Below are 14,261 nucleotides of genomic sequence, written 5' to 3'. Positions count from 1 at the left end.
AAAATATTACATTCACTAATACAACATTTCAATATAAATCAAATATTATATTGAAGAATTATATAGTCTGAAGAATTTAAAACAGTTGTATAAAGACTTAACTATTTTTCTTTAATTCCTTTGTTGCTTGTTATGTGATCCCGCTGTGTATCCCGTTGTGTCATGTTCTATTGTTCTGTTGTTTACTGTAGGCTATTTTGTTTTGGCTGAAGATTTTCATATAAGATGAATAGGCTTACGATTCAATAAAAACAACCTTTGTATTGTCTATCAGACAAGAGTATTTTTTTATTATACACAATGTTGTTTACCTGTGAATGGTGATTCAGAATTAAAAAATCCTACATGTTAACCGGCGAAGTCACACGGAACTCAAATCGAAAGAAAGGTACCCCATCGTGCAGCAAAGGGTGTTACACACCTTCAACAAGCCAGAATCGGTGCTTACTTGGCATTTGAGGGTTTAACAACCCACTACCACTTCGCCCTCAGTTGTTTCGGATGGCACTCAATGTGGTGCACCCTCCGCATGAACGCGCAAACAGAGTGGAAGTAGTTAGGGAGGAGTAGCAAGCAGTTTCGGAAAGGCCCAGACTGAGGGAGCAAATGACCCTATATGGAACCGAGCTGTTGGTACAAAAAGCAGCTCAAAACAGAGCGTTCAGAACAGGAGGAAATCTGAGGTTTTGGCTCACAGGGATTTCTTTTAGATATTTTAACCTCATTATTTGAAGCGTTGACCATGTTTAACATGAACATTGTAACATTGTCGATAAATCATAAAAAAGAAATGGAAAAGCATAATAGGTCTCCTAAATGTACCTGATAAATTTGTGTATATTGTGATCAGAAAGCCTGTTAAGAAATGTTAAATAATCATTATTGTGGTTTATTTTTTTACATTTATTAATCACAGAATTTGTCAAATGAACAATATTTGCACATTTGTCGATTCTGCATTTTACAATTAGGTAGACGTGCTTGAATTTAAATGGTAACTGAACTTCTTGTGGAAAAGTCATAGTAGACAGATTACTCCAAGCAGAGTGTTTTTATATGTTTTAAAACATGTCTGGTAGGGATCTATAATCATTACATTTTAGTTTTAGATTAGGCGTGTTGCAGTAACGCTTAACGCTGGGGAAGTACAATGCCCTGACAAGTGACACAAATTTGTGTGTTGCAGACGGCCCTCCACTCAGCTGGTGGGTAGGGGGTCCAGGTGTAGGACAGGTGCAGACTTATTGGGGTGGGGCTTCACCCAGCAGCCAGCAGTGCGCATGCGGCCTGCAGGAGAACTGCGTGGACCCCAAACATCACTGCAACTGCGATGCTGACCGCACTGAGTGGTATTGTATATTTACTTATCTCAACAAAAACAAGATAACAACACAAGTGAATTATGTTGATTTAAAAATGTTATTTATAAGAATACCTTAGGATACTAAATCAAATGTACTCGTAGACAGGTAATGTATACTAATGGTTATGTTTGCAATGCTCAGTACACTGTCACATTATTTTATGTAAGTTTTATTGCTGGTGGAAATAGTGATGATGAATTTCCCTTTTTTCTCCCTGATCATGATGATAACACTACTTCTTATGCTCTGCTTTCTCTTTCTTAGCTCTCCTCTTCTTTTGTTCCTCTAGCCTTTGGCTTCCTTTTTCAATTCAGCTTCTTCCTCTCCTTCTTGTGCTTTGTCCTTTCCCCTACCTTCCAGGTTGAATGACTCAGGCCTACTGACCCATAAGGAGACCCTCCCTGTCAGATCTTTGGTGCTGGGTGACGTCCAGAGGCCTGGCTCCGAAAGCGCCTACAGGGTGGGGCATCTCCGTTGCCATGGAGACAGTAAGTCTAGTTTTGAAATGACGCTTGTGTGTCATGACTCAGTAAAATACTGACCAGGCATTTGCAACATTTAAACACTCCCCTAATTTACAATTGTAATTTCAAGACCTTGATTAATATGGTCTCATTTCTTTGCAGAAAATGTCTGGAACGCTGCATTTTTTGACAAGGAGACGTCGTACCTCCACTTTCCCACATTCCACGGAGAGCTGAGTGCAGACATCTCCTTCTTTTTCAAAACCACTTCATCCTCTGGTGTCTTCCTGGAAAACTTGGGCATCAAAGACTTCATTCGGATCGAACTCAACTGTAAGTCAAACTTTCAGGTTCTCAACTGGATTGAACTCTACATCTCCTCCTTCTCAACCGTAAAAAAAATACCGCCATATATTTTCCTTCCTCAGGGAAATCACTTCAGTGGCATTGGTCTGGCTGCAATACATTTCCTTTATAACCAACAGAGTTGATAGTTCTCTCTATCATTGTTGTGTATTGGTGTTGAAATATCATTATACTATAACATTTTATGATAGTTCACATACTGTGTCTGTTGTAGCTGTCGTTTGTGACAACAGCTCTTGATAAAGTGTTGTCTTTTTTTATGTGTTTGCCAAAGAAAACTAATGTACCATTGTAGTTGGTCTTGACAGACGTACACGTTACTCACAAAGTAAATTACCTAGGAAATAAGGATTAAGGTTGCAATTGATTTCTCCCCTTGAACCTTGAAAGGCCTCTTCAGTGCTTATATATCTGAGTTTTTGACTTATTTATTTAAGTATCTGTTTGTTTTAGTAAGACTTTGGATGTAAATATACAAAGACACACAGCTTGGAGTAATAATGTTTACTTTTGTCCTATCACACTGCTGCCACAGACATACTTTTTCCTGCATATGCACACATGTAAGAAACCAATCAGAATCCCAGTTAAATATATTAATTAATTTAATACATAAATATGGAGAGAAAAAAATAAAAACAACATTTTCAAATTTGTTTGACTGTTTGGGAGTAATTTATGGTGTTCACAAATGCATGTTCCAATCCACAAACAAATACCAACTAATTTGAATAAATGTAAAACTATTTTACAAATGAATACAACTCAACTTCAGTAAATGTCAGTTTGTAATTATTTCCAACTTCAAGATCATTTATCAAATAACAGTTTGAAAGAAAAGCTTGCTGTGTTGCTGTGCATATTAATGACTGAAAATATTTTGAAGGTTTTGTGCATTTATTTACAGATTGTTGAATGTGTGGTCACAGATCACCTGACACATGTGGACTGAGTTAACGCCATGTTTGCAAGGTTATAATCGTTAACGAAGACGAACGAAATAACGAAAAGTAGATATGAAAAAACATTGTTATTAACTGAAATAAAAATAAAAACGAGCTTTACAAAAAAGCGATAACTAACTAAAACTGTGTTGTAGGTTTGCAAAACTAACTAAAACGAACTAAAATGAAAGAGTACATGTCCTTAGTTTTCGTTTATTTATTTTATAGGATTCTGCCTGCCTGCCGAGAATTTCATGCACCTCGCGGGTGATAACGGTCATTTATGTTGAGAAAACAGGTGGATGCAAATCTCGGCAGGTAGCCTAAAAAAAATTTTCTGCCAAATTATGCATCCACCTATTTAGGTCCTTTTCAGACACTTTGCTGTGCTTATTGATCAAACGCTGATAACTGCGTTTGATACATATATTTACTGAATGTCAAGAAATGGCACTTCTACTAAGTGTATTAAAATATAAAAGACTGTAAACGTTCATAAAATATATACTTCGAATCATTTATCACCATTGATGAACCCCACAAAGAATATTATAGCGTTTAAAAGCATTATTTGGAGGTGCATGCAATTCTCGGCAGGCAGGCAAAACTCGGCATAACACCGGTCCGGGCAGACCAACTGCTTATGTAGATTGCATGTCCTTCATTTATTTGTAGTATTAAGTTAGACAATGTGTCAGTACTTCGAATATATATATTTATATATACACGTGCTTTTCATATAATTAGAATATCATCAAAAAGTTGATTTATTTCAGTAATTCCATTCAAAAAGTGAAACTTGGATATTATATTCATTCATTGCATACAGACTGATATATTTCAATATTTGCCTAATTGTGATGATTAAAACTGACAACTAATGAAAATCCCAAATTCAGTATCTCTGAAAATTAGAATATTACTTAAGACCAATACAAAAAAAGGATTTTTAGAAATGTTGGCCAACTGAAAAGTATGAACATGAAAAGTATGAGCATGTACAGCGCTCAATACTTAGTTGGGGCTCCTTTTGCCTGAATTACTGCAGCAATGCGGCGTGGCATGGAGTCGATCAGTCTGTGGCACTGCTCAGGTGTTATGAGAGCCCAGGTTGCTCTGACAGTGGCCTTCATCTCTTCTGCATTGTTGGGTCTTGCGTATCGCATCTTCCTCTTCACAATACCCCATAGATTTTCTATAGGGTTAAGGTCAGGCGAGTTTGCTGGCCAATTAAGAACAGGGATACCATGGTCCTTAAACCAGGTACTGGTAGCTTTGGCACTGTGTGCAGGTGCCAAGTCCTGTTGGAAAATGAAATCTGCATCTCCATAAAGTTGGTCAGCAGCAGGAAGCATGAAGTGCTCTAAAACTTCCTGGTAGACTGCTTCCTGGTAGACCAGCAGATGACATGGCACCCCAAACCATCACTGACTGTGGAAACTTTACACTGGACTTCAAGCAACGTGGATTCTGTGCCTCTCCTCTCTTCCTCCAGACTCTGGGACCTTGATTTCCAAAGGAAATGCAAAATTTACTTTCATCAGAGAACATAACTTTGGACCACTCAGCAGCAGTCCAGTGCTTTTTGTCTTCAGCGCAGGCGAGACGCTTCTGACGCTGTGTCTTGTTCAAGAGTGGCTTGACACAAGGAATGCGACAGCTGAAACCCATGTCTTGCATACGTCTGTGCGTGGTGGTTCTTGAAGCACTGACTCCAGCTGCAGTCCACTCTTTGTGAATCTCCCCCACATTTTTGAATGGGTTGTTTCACAATCCTCTCCAGGGTGCGGTTATCCCTATTGCTTGTACACTTTTTTCTACCACATCTTTTCCTTTCCTTCACCTCTCTAATAATGTGCTTGGACACAGAGCTCTGAACAGCCAGCCTCTTTAGCAATGACCTTTTGTGTCTTGCCCTCCTTGTTCAAGGTGTCAATGGTCGTCTTTTGGACAGCTGTCAAGTCAGCGGTCTTCCCCATGATTGTGTAGCCTACAGAACTAGACTGAGAGACCATTTAAAGGCTTTTGCAGGTGTTTTATAGTTAATTAGCTGATTAGAGTGTGGCACCACGTGTCTTCAATATTGAACCTTTTCACAATATTCTAATTTCCTGAGATACTGATTTGGGGGTTTTCATTAGTCAATTATATCATCAAAATTAAAAGGAATGAACACTTGAAATATATCAGTCTGTGTGGAATGAATGTATACATTATACAAGTTTCACTTTTTGAATGGAATTACTGAAATAAATCAACTTTTTGATGATATTCTAATTATATGACCAGCACCTGTATTTCCCAAAAAGCCCAGTTTTTTTTTAAATGGTTAAAAATAGTCTTGATTTACCACTTTATTATTATAGTATGCAGTAATAACTTGATAGTTTTGCCCATTAAGATAAGATAAGATAAGATTTATTGTCATTTACCAGAGATACAACAGTAGTACAGGTAGAATTAAATAGCATTTCCCTGGGATCAATAGACACAACAGAAACGCACATGAATAAAAAATTTAAGTGTCTGGTACTAAAATTGCCCAACTAGTGGATATGAGATTAAAATTCAATGTAGTGCATAAAGTCATGTCATTGATTTAGCAACCTCACAGCCTGTGGAATAAAGCATTGTTGTCCCATTGTTGTGCAGATATCTGTCTGAAGGAGGTTCCTTCCATAGCAGACACTGTGTACAACATCCAGCTACTAAAGGAGTTTTCTAATGAATACCTGAACAAATGCTTCTATCTGAAGCCTGAGGACATGTTGTATTCTCCACCAGTATTAAAGGTGAGCGCAAAAAAAATTCATAACATATATGAAAATACTTTTTGAAATGGCTCCAACAACATTATCATGATTTCCTGTTGACGTTAAACTTGATCATTGTCTTGCAGAATAATGTGATGGTCTTCATTGCTGAGCTCTTCTGGTGGTTTGAGTGTGTGAAGCCAGAGTTTGTACAGCCCAGGGACCTTCAGGAAATCAGAGATGGTATAACACACTCTCCACTTGTAATTTATTGAGCTGCTCATGGCTCATGTTATAGGGTCCCTTCTTAAAATCTCGTTCTACCATTTTTGCAGTGAGATTGCTGCTGCAGCCTAAGAGTTCACGACCCCATGTTCCCATCTCCAACGTCACCAAACGTAGTTTCCTGACAACATCAAACTCTGCCGACATCTTGACCATACCCCCGAGCCCTGACCTCAGGTATTATCCAGTAATTGTTTTTTCCAGTAACACCACACAGAGACAGTTTCACTTTCAAGTTACAGGTTTACTGATTAATGTAATGCAGTTTTTATTTTTTAGTTCTGAGAAACACCACATGCCTAAACTTTGCTTTGTCCTTTCTGTTGACATTTGTCCATTTGCACATTTGTGTGCTTGTAATGTACATTTTTAGTACTCATACACTAGTTTAGTATGGTAAAAGTCACAAATATAAACAATCTATAGTGTGACGTACATTTAAATCTGAAGACTACTGCTAACTTGAAGACCAGTATTTTTTTTTATCAGTACATTACAACAGCACTTTAACTGTAATATTATAATTGCTCTGCACCTAACATATTAAAGCATCTTCCTAAATATTTTAATTCCAAAATCACACTACATCAGGGCTATTTTTGAAACACACTATGAGCATTATTTTTGTTTGTTTTAGCAAACATTTCACAAGCTAAAGTCAAACCAGATGTATCAATACATCAATACCTAAACATCTGTCTTTCCCTTACAGCACAAAACAAAGACCATTAAGCCCATCTCACTCTTTACTGCCCCTGAGACAGAGACAACAGAAAGTGGCTGAGGAGAGCACTTCAGGTAATTTACTCTAGCTCCAGTGCAGAGTTTTTGCTGCCTCAAGTCCCAAACCAAACAAAAGTCTTTAAACACTGAAAAGGGAGAGGGAAGATAAAGAGCAGAATTAACATTGGCCCTCATGCAAGAACATTTTTCATAGTCTTATCTTAATTTTCTTTAATGGAATAATTAGCGTTCAAAGTCAGTTTTATATTCTATCCAAAGAGTTCATTCCCTGAGTGTAGACTAAGTCCTTATAGGCTCTAAAATGTCTCTGGTGTAGATTATTAAAATTAATTTTGTATGTTTGAGAGGTCCTTTAGGTAATGTGGATTATATTTCCTTTCTTACAGAACTGAGGAATAGGTCCAACTCTATGACATGTCCAGATGGGCAGCATCAGGGCTCAATACTGGCCTGGCCGGAAAGGAGGCCAAGGTGAGCAGTATTATTACAACATTCACAATTACTGTGTTTATTAATGTATCAGCAGGCACACGCATAACATAAACATTACTGTATTTACAGTACTGTACCTCTCTCTCCTTCCATCCCTCTCTCTCTTTCTCTTGGTTCCTCTCTTGCCCTCTCTCTCTCTCTCTCTCTCTCTTGCCCTCTCTCTCTCTCTCTCCTTCACCCCCAACCGGTCGAGGCAGATGGCCGCCCACCATGAGCCATGGTTCTGCTCGAGGTTTCTGCCTCTTAAAAGGAAGTTTTTCCTTGCCTCTGTCGCCTAGTGCTTGCTCCTGGTGGGAATTGTTGGGCTTCTGTAAATAACATCACAGAGTATGGTCTAGACCTGCTCTTTTATGAAAAGCGCTGTGAGATAACTGTTGTTGTGATTCGGCGCTATATAAATAAAATCGAATTGAATTTAATTGAATAACAGGCAATTGTTGTTCCATGATTCTATATATATATATAATTCACTCACATAAATTGTATTCCTCCCTCTGTCCCTGTCCAGGCCTTTATCCCAGCAAGTACCTTACGCCCTGCATTGTCCCATCGAGGACGATGCAGACAGTATCAGCCTTGCTCGCTCCATCAGCAAAGACAGCTTGGCCTCCAACATAATGAGCATCACCCCCAAACACATGCTGGGGTCAGGTCCTCAGCTGCCTCAACATAGACTCAGTGGTCAAAGCCTTCTTAATCACATGCACATAGAGGATGAAGAGGAGGAAATAGAAGAGGAGGAACTGGTTGCTGTAATCCATCCTTCTGCATTTTCTCGACGTCCACTTGGGAGTGACATGGAGCAGGATGAGCTGGAAATCCAGAGTGCAACCTCCACTTCAAGAGTTTCTAATAGTCGTTGCTCTCCCCGCCTCGACATAGGTCCATTTACTCCTGACTGCCAGGCAGACAGCTACTATCTGGAGCGTCTGATGCCTGCCATCCCTAAACCAGCCAAAGAGAAGAGCATTTCCCTGAACAAGGAGGAGGAAAGTGGTGAGAGTCGCTGTAGAGTACTAGCAACTGCTAGGAAAGCAGCCGCCCATGCCCCAAGCACCTCACAGAGAAAAGGCCCTGTGGCTGAGTTAAACAGAAATACCTTTACGCCCATACCCATGGTAGAATCAGTCCCAAGCTCTCTCAGGCCACCCACAGAGGGGTCTATAGACATCTCTCCTTCTGGGAAGAAACAGTCCCATGGCTTTTTCCTTCATATTTCAGGAGAGCCAGACAGCGACAGTCCTTTCTCCATGGCACTGGAGGTAGGGCAAGAATCTGACTCTGACATTGCAGACCTTGAGGAAGATGAGGAGGAGGAGGATCAGATGGAGCTGACTAAAGAGGTGGTGAAGAGAGGAAGGGAAAAATACATAGAGGAGGGAGTGGCGTGTGAATTTGGAGAGGGTGAGTCTGCCAAACTGAGAGAAGACTCGAAGGTTAGTGAGCGGGACGATAAGGAAGACTGTGAGCAGGACGATAAGGAAGACTGCAGTGGACGCTCAAGCCCTTGCCTCAGTACCATATCCTGGGCGAGCAGCTGCAGCGCGTCAGGCAGCACCAGTGTCAAGATGACCAGCTTTGCAGAGAGAAAGCGCCTTAAACTTGGCCTCCGTGATGGATTCTCAAGTACCAGCAGCTCTCAGAAAACCACACCGGATGGCTCTGAGGGGGGGCAACCCTGCCCTCCCTGGCAACTGAGGAGTGACTGCACCTCCAGCTGGATAGGGAAGGAGCCTATGTTGGGGAAGAATATGGTGGTGAGTCCTTCGGTAGTGCCTTCAGAGCTGCTGCAACTTCACATGCAGCTAGAAGAGCAAAGACGTGCTATTGAGTATCAGAAGAAGAAGATGGAGACCCTATCAGCACGGCAGCGACTGAAGCTAGGGAAAGCTGCTTTCTTGAACATTGTTAAGAAGGGTGGAGGGAAGAGTGACACACTTCCCCTGCCCCTCAAACACTCCCAGGAATCCTCAGAACTAGCTGACAGGAGCAAAGTGAAGACCCCGTCCTGCAAGGATGACTCCTGTCTTGATGCTCTGATGGTCCAGGCAAAGGCAGGTCAAACAGAGGGAAGACAAATGAACAGAGATAACAGGTTGAACACTGTGTCCCAGGATAATACGGCTGAACCTGACTTGAATGAGTGTTCCCACTCCATAGATCTACTCAATGAAGCTATAAGTTCCATTCAGCACCAGATGATGCAGCTCTCTTTACAGCAAGACCTGCTGATGAAGCGTGTGGTGTCACCTCCAGAACGTGTAGAGTCAAGCCCTAGCTCAAGCCCTAGCACAACCCCAAACACAACACAATCAACATCCTTTACCTCAGATTGCACATCCTTTGACGTTCACTTTGTGGATATCTGTGGCAGCAGCTCTGCCCCTGCTCGCCGTCCTCCCAAGCTTAGCTCCAGCCAACGCAGCAAAGCCTTGAAGCAAAAACAGAGTAAAGACAACAGCAAGATGGTTTCTGTCCAGTCTAATACTCAGTCTCCTAGTGAAAACTCTTTTGGAGACCAGAAGACACCGAGTATGGTTGAGAGCACTAGGCTAGAGAGAAACATTCAGAGAAACACCACCTTCAGAGTCCATGATGACCCAAGCAAATGCAGCATTGGAGAGGGAACAGGGCCCTTTTTGGACAGCACCCAGTCACAGGACCCACAAGTCCTCTCAAGTACATTGATGTCTCCTTCACAGACTGCAGAACAAGAGGAGAACAATGTTGCAAACTCAGTGAAAGAGGCTGTGGTTGGAGATGAGAATACCAGAGTCAAAGGTCAATTGATTGAGGTTGACCTATCAGAGCTCAAGGATCCACTGGAGAATGGCAGTGCAGACGTTACAGACTGCACAGCAGAAGGCGAGCAGAAGAATGTGCTAGGCTTCTTCTTTAAGGTAAAATTTAGGATATCTGTATTTTTTTATGTGTGCTTGTGTGCGTAACTTGTTATTTGGAATATCAAGAGTACCATGTGGGAAGCATAACCACTAATTCAATGATGATCACTCTTTTTTTAAATTCTCCAGGATGAGGAAAAAGCAGAGGATGAAATGGCGAAACGTCGCGCTGCCTTCCTTCTCAAACAGCAACGCAAAGCTGAAGAGTCGAGACTACGCAAACAACAGCAAGAAGCTGAGAGTGAGCTGAAGCGTGACGAGGCCAGGTAAGTTTTGGTTTCACACGCTCACATATTAATTATAAGGAAAATGACCTGTCTAAGTCTGCAGGTACACAGGTGAACAGGGGTGTATCTTGGTCATGAAGATAAATTATGCATCTAACTCTCCTTCCCCTTTTTGAAGGCGCAAGGCAGAAGAGGATCGTGTTCGTAAGGAGGAGGAGAAGGCACGACGAGAGCTTATTAAGCAGGAATACTTGCATAGGAAGCAGCAGGCATTGATGGAAGAGCAGGGTCTGGTCAAGCCTCGGCCACGGACTAAATCCCGCAAGAGCAGGCCCAAATCACTGCACCGTGAAGAGTCCAACAGCCTCTCCAAAGGATCCACCACATGTAAGAACACCTTTAGTGGTTTAGTACTTTTTTTGTGCGCCATGTTGCATTTGTATTGTTTGTCAGCCAAGATGCCTAGTGTGTTTGTCTGCATACTGATAGGCCATGTTTGTGCGCGTGTATTTTCAGTTTAGCTCACTTGTGTAAAATCGTCGTCATCCTCTGGGTGTGTACATGTGTGTTATGCAGGTAATTCTCTGAAGGTGTCGATGTTGATCAAAGCGAAGGGCTCAGCAGCAGGCTGCAGGGGAGGTGAACCTTCTAACCTGCTCTGCATGATGTGATATAAACCATTAATGGCCCATAAAGATTGTTTATGCAGCAAACCCATGGGTTATCAGATATTTATTACATATTTGGAAGATTAATCAGCCTTTTGAGAGTAGCTGACTTAGTGGTTCTGACTTACCTGTGATCCATTTATCATAATGTTGTCTTTCTTATTATGCAGCTTCTGTCCCTTGTTTGAATGAAAATGAAACTTTTTGCATTTAGAGTAACATTAAATCATCAATTTGGGTCACTGCTTGTCATGTGAAAATTCAGTAGAACATGTGTGTGGGGATCAGAAAACAACAATGTTATTTTGTTTAGTAAAGTGACTGGGACTAAATCCTTCTGTCTGTCGCTTTCAGCTGACCTGATCTGCAGTCACAGAGGATCGACACTCTCTTTGGCGACCGAGGCAGACAGCGTCATCTCTGGAGGGGCAGAGTCACAGAGGTGAGACTTCCTGTGTTTCGTGTAAGTGCAGAGGACATAATCTCTCTTCCACCTTGTGCATCGGTATTGTCATTTTACTGACATATATGTGTGGCTTCCAGAGCTGGATCTGTGTGCTCAATGGAGTCGTTCCCCATGCTGAGCAGGGCGTCCAGCAGGAACATGGAGAGGGACTGGGAGAACGGCTCTATAGCCTCTTCCATCACTTCAGTGGAGTACAATGGTGAGCAGAAATGCAGAAAATGATTGAATATCCTATAGCTTACAGACTTTTATGCATTTATCTTATTAATCTTTTTGTCATTTTTTTTGTTTCTTAAAGGACCTAAACTCTTCAAGGAGCCAAGCTCCAAGTCCAACAAGCCAATCATCATCAATGCCATCGCTCACTGCTGTCTGGCTGGAAGGGTTAATGAGGGCCAGAAGAATGCTATTCTGGAGGTTAGTGTGATCACTTGAAATAAATGTATTGATGGTGGATTTACTGTGAATATGTAGAAGCTATGCCTACATAGTTATCATCAGTTAACTCTGCGTTACTTTCATGGCAAAGTAAGTTGTTTTTTATTTTACTTATTACTTTCACAGTTACATTTTTCGCTCATGTTTTGCTATATTCAGAAAAGATGTTTTGTGTCTCTTTTACTGACCACAGGAGCTGGAAAAGTGCGAGTCGAATCACTTGATTATCCTCTTCCGTGACGGTGGGTGCCAGTTCCGCGCTATTTACTCGTACTCACCCGACACCGAGGAGATCATCAAGTTCACAGGCACAGGGCCGCGTGCTATCACCCGCAAGATGATCGACAAGCTCTACAAATACAGCTCGGACAGAAAGCAGTTCACCGTCATCCCCGCCAAGTCTGTGTCGGTCAGCGTAGATGCCCTGACCATCCACAATCACCTCTGGCAGGTCAAGAGACCGGGCAGTGCGCGGAGAAAGTGAGAAGGCAGAAGAGGGAAAGAAAACACTTGTTATAGTTTCTGTTCTATCTACTACTGTTGGGCAGGACCCAATAATCTTTAAGATGATTGACATGTGGTCATGTAACTGACATGTCCCAAAGGGGTATATATCTTTAGATGTCAGACGGTGGCAGTGTGTGACTATGAAACACCTGCCAACTGAATGCTCTAACATTTCATGTTTTCATTTCGTCTCGTTAGCTTTTTATTCTGCATGTCACATGTTCAAATTTGTGGGTACGTCCTACTTGAGTTAGGCACTATTGATGATTGACTGATTCTTATGTAGCAGTGAAGAGGAGATGGACCCTCGAGTTGAATACTACTGAATCTACTTTCATTAACAAGCATACTGCTGATACCAAGTGCAACTACAGACATGCAAAGGTGAACATTCACTTGATTATGTCTTTTAAATTTAAAGCTATTTCAGCTTGGCAAAAAAAAACACCCTACTGCTGTGATTAATCCAGGCTCCACATACAGAGCCCCTATTATTCACCAGTAACTATTTATTACTGGTCAGTGCTTTCATGAAGAGAGGGAGGTTTGAACATACATTTTTATGTAAGTATGGAATGGATTTTAGTGAGTGGTAACGTCCAGTCTTGTTTTCTATTTAGTGCGTTTGAGGAAGTGTGTGAGTGTTAGTGGAAGGGGAGAGCTGAATGCACTGTACGTGCATCCTGCTCTGAATGTGTTCTCTCACTGTTGATTATGCTTTAAAACGTCTGTCATGCAACAGAACAATAGAGCAAAGCAACAAAACCTTTTTTTTCTTTTTTAGTTTGGGAGCTGCGTGCTGCTGTTACAGAGGAAGTGTAATGTTTTTACAGTAGGGGAAATTCTACTAGTATTTGTTCCAAAAAGGAAGCGCTTTTGAGACTCAGTGCATTATACCGTTTCAGTAGTGCATTAAATTGTATTAACTTCATACTTACATTCCACCACATATGTGAGCCATCTGAGATCCCTGAATGGCTCGTATTGCTGAACCAAAATGAACTGAGCTATGCCACTGAGCTGTTAGCTGCTCATTAACTGCTCACTGGATTCTGGTGAGACATACGATTTTAATGTAGCTTCTGGCACTCAACACTAGTAATTTCCCTGTAATGACTGACTGTCAACAGCTGGTATAACGTGGAGGGAAACTGCACAATACTTGATATTTGTTTGCTGCATTTTGTACACTTTTGAGTAGTATTTTTTGTACGTTATGTACAAGTTATGTTTACTAAAAAACAGGCACTATTTTGAGGTTTATTCTGTTACAGGCTTTCAGAGATGTTATGAGTCTTATTTCATTGTGTTATATTGTATGTTTATTTATTTTGAAGAGATATAATAAAATGCAACTAGGTATGTTTTCTGATGAAATGTGTGCTTGCCAAAGTTGTACTGTGTGCATTTTTGTGTGTATACAGATGTTCATCCGTTCTTTCCTCCTCCCCTTTTCTTTCTTTGATCATCTGCCTTCCTCTTTCACTCCTCTTTTTAATCACATCTGTCTCTGTCTCTGTTTCTCTGCTGCTCTCTATTCCCCTCTCTCGTTCTCTTCCGGGCGTGGTGGAGGTAAATAGTATGTGTATGAATGGTCTGTAACTCTGATTAGGTCCTAAACCATTCTCCCACACAAAAAA

General features: G+C 41.1%; 1 protein-coding gene and 1 long non-coding RNA gene across 2 annotated transcripts; both read left to right on the top strand.

Moving 5' to 3' along the window:
• Positions 1 to 447: 447 nt before the first annotated feature.
• LOC123977443 lies at positions 448 to 2,155 on the top strand. The gene is made up of 4 exons (XR_006826675.1): positions 448 to 683; positions 1,187 to 1,349; positions 1,629 to 1,852; positions 1,991 to 2,155. It is a non-coding gene; the product is annotated as an uncharacterized LOC123977443 (long non-coding RNA).
• Positions 2,156 to 3,827: 1,672 nt separating this feature from the next.
• Positions 3,828 to 13,998, top strand: LOC123978226 (calmodulin-regulated spectrin-associated protein 1-B-like). Its single transcript, XM_046061394.1, has 14 exons — positions 3,828 to 3,831; positions 5,791 to 5,930; positions 6,038 to 6,134; positions 6,227 to 6,353; positions 6,889 to 6,974; positions 7,307 to 7,391; positions 7,921 to 10,312; positions 10,445 to 10,581; positions 10,721 to 10,929; positions 11,119 to 11,181; positions 11,565 to 11,652; positions 11,754 to 11,875; positions 11,975 to 12,093; positions 12,308 to 13,998. Exons 1-14 carry the CDS (start codon positions 3,828 to 3,830, stop codon positions 12,596 to 12,598), a joined length of 3,960 nt encoding a protein of 1,319 aa, XP_045917350.1. The 3' UTR covers positions 12,599 to 13,998.
• The last annotated feature ends 263 nt before the right edge of the window (positions 13,999 to 14,261 follow it).

The sequence above is a fragment of the Micropterus dolomieu genome, linkage group LG10 (genome assembly GCF_021292245.1).
Source record: "Micropterus dolomieu isolate WLL.071019.BEF.003 ecotype Adirondacks linkage group LG10, ASM2129224v1, whole genome shotgun sequence".
NCBI lineage: Eukaryota > Metazoa > Chordata > Actinopteri > Centrarchiformes > Centrarchidae > Micropterus > Micropterus dolomieu.
Note: the sequence above shows the minus strand (reverse complement) of the source record. Positions and strands in the feature narration are given on the sequence as shown.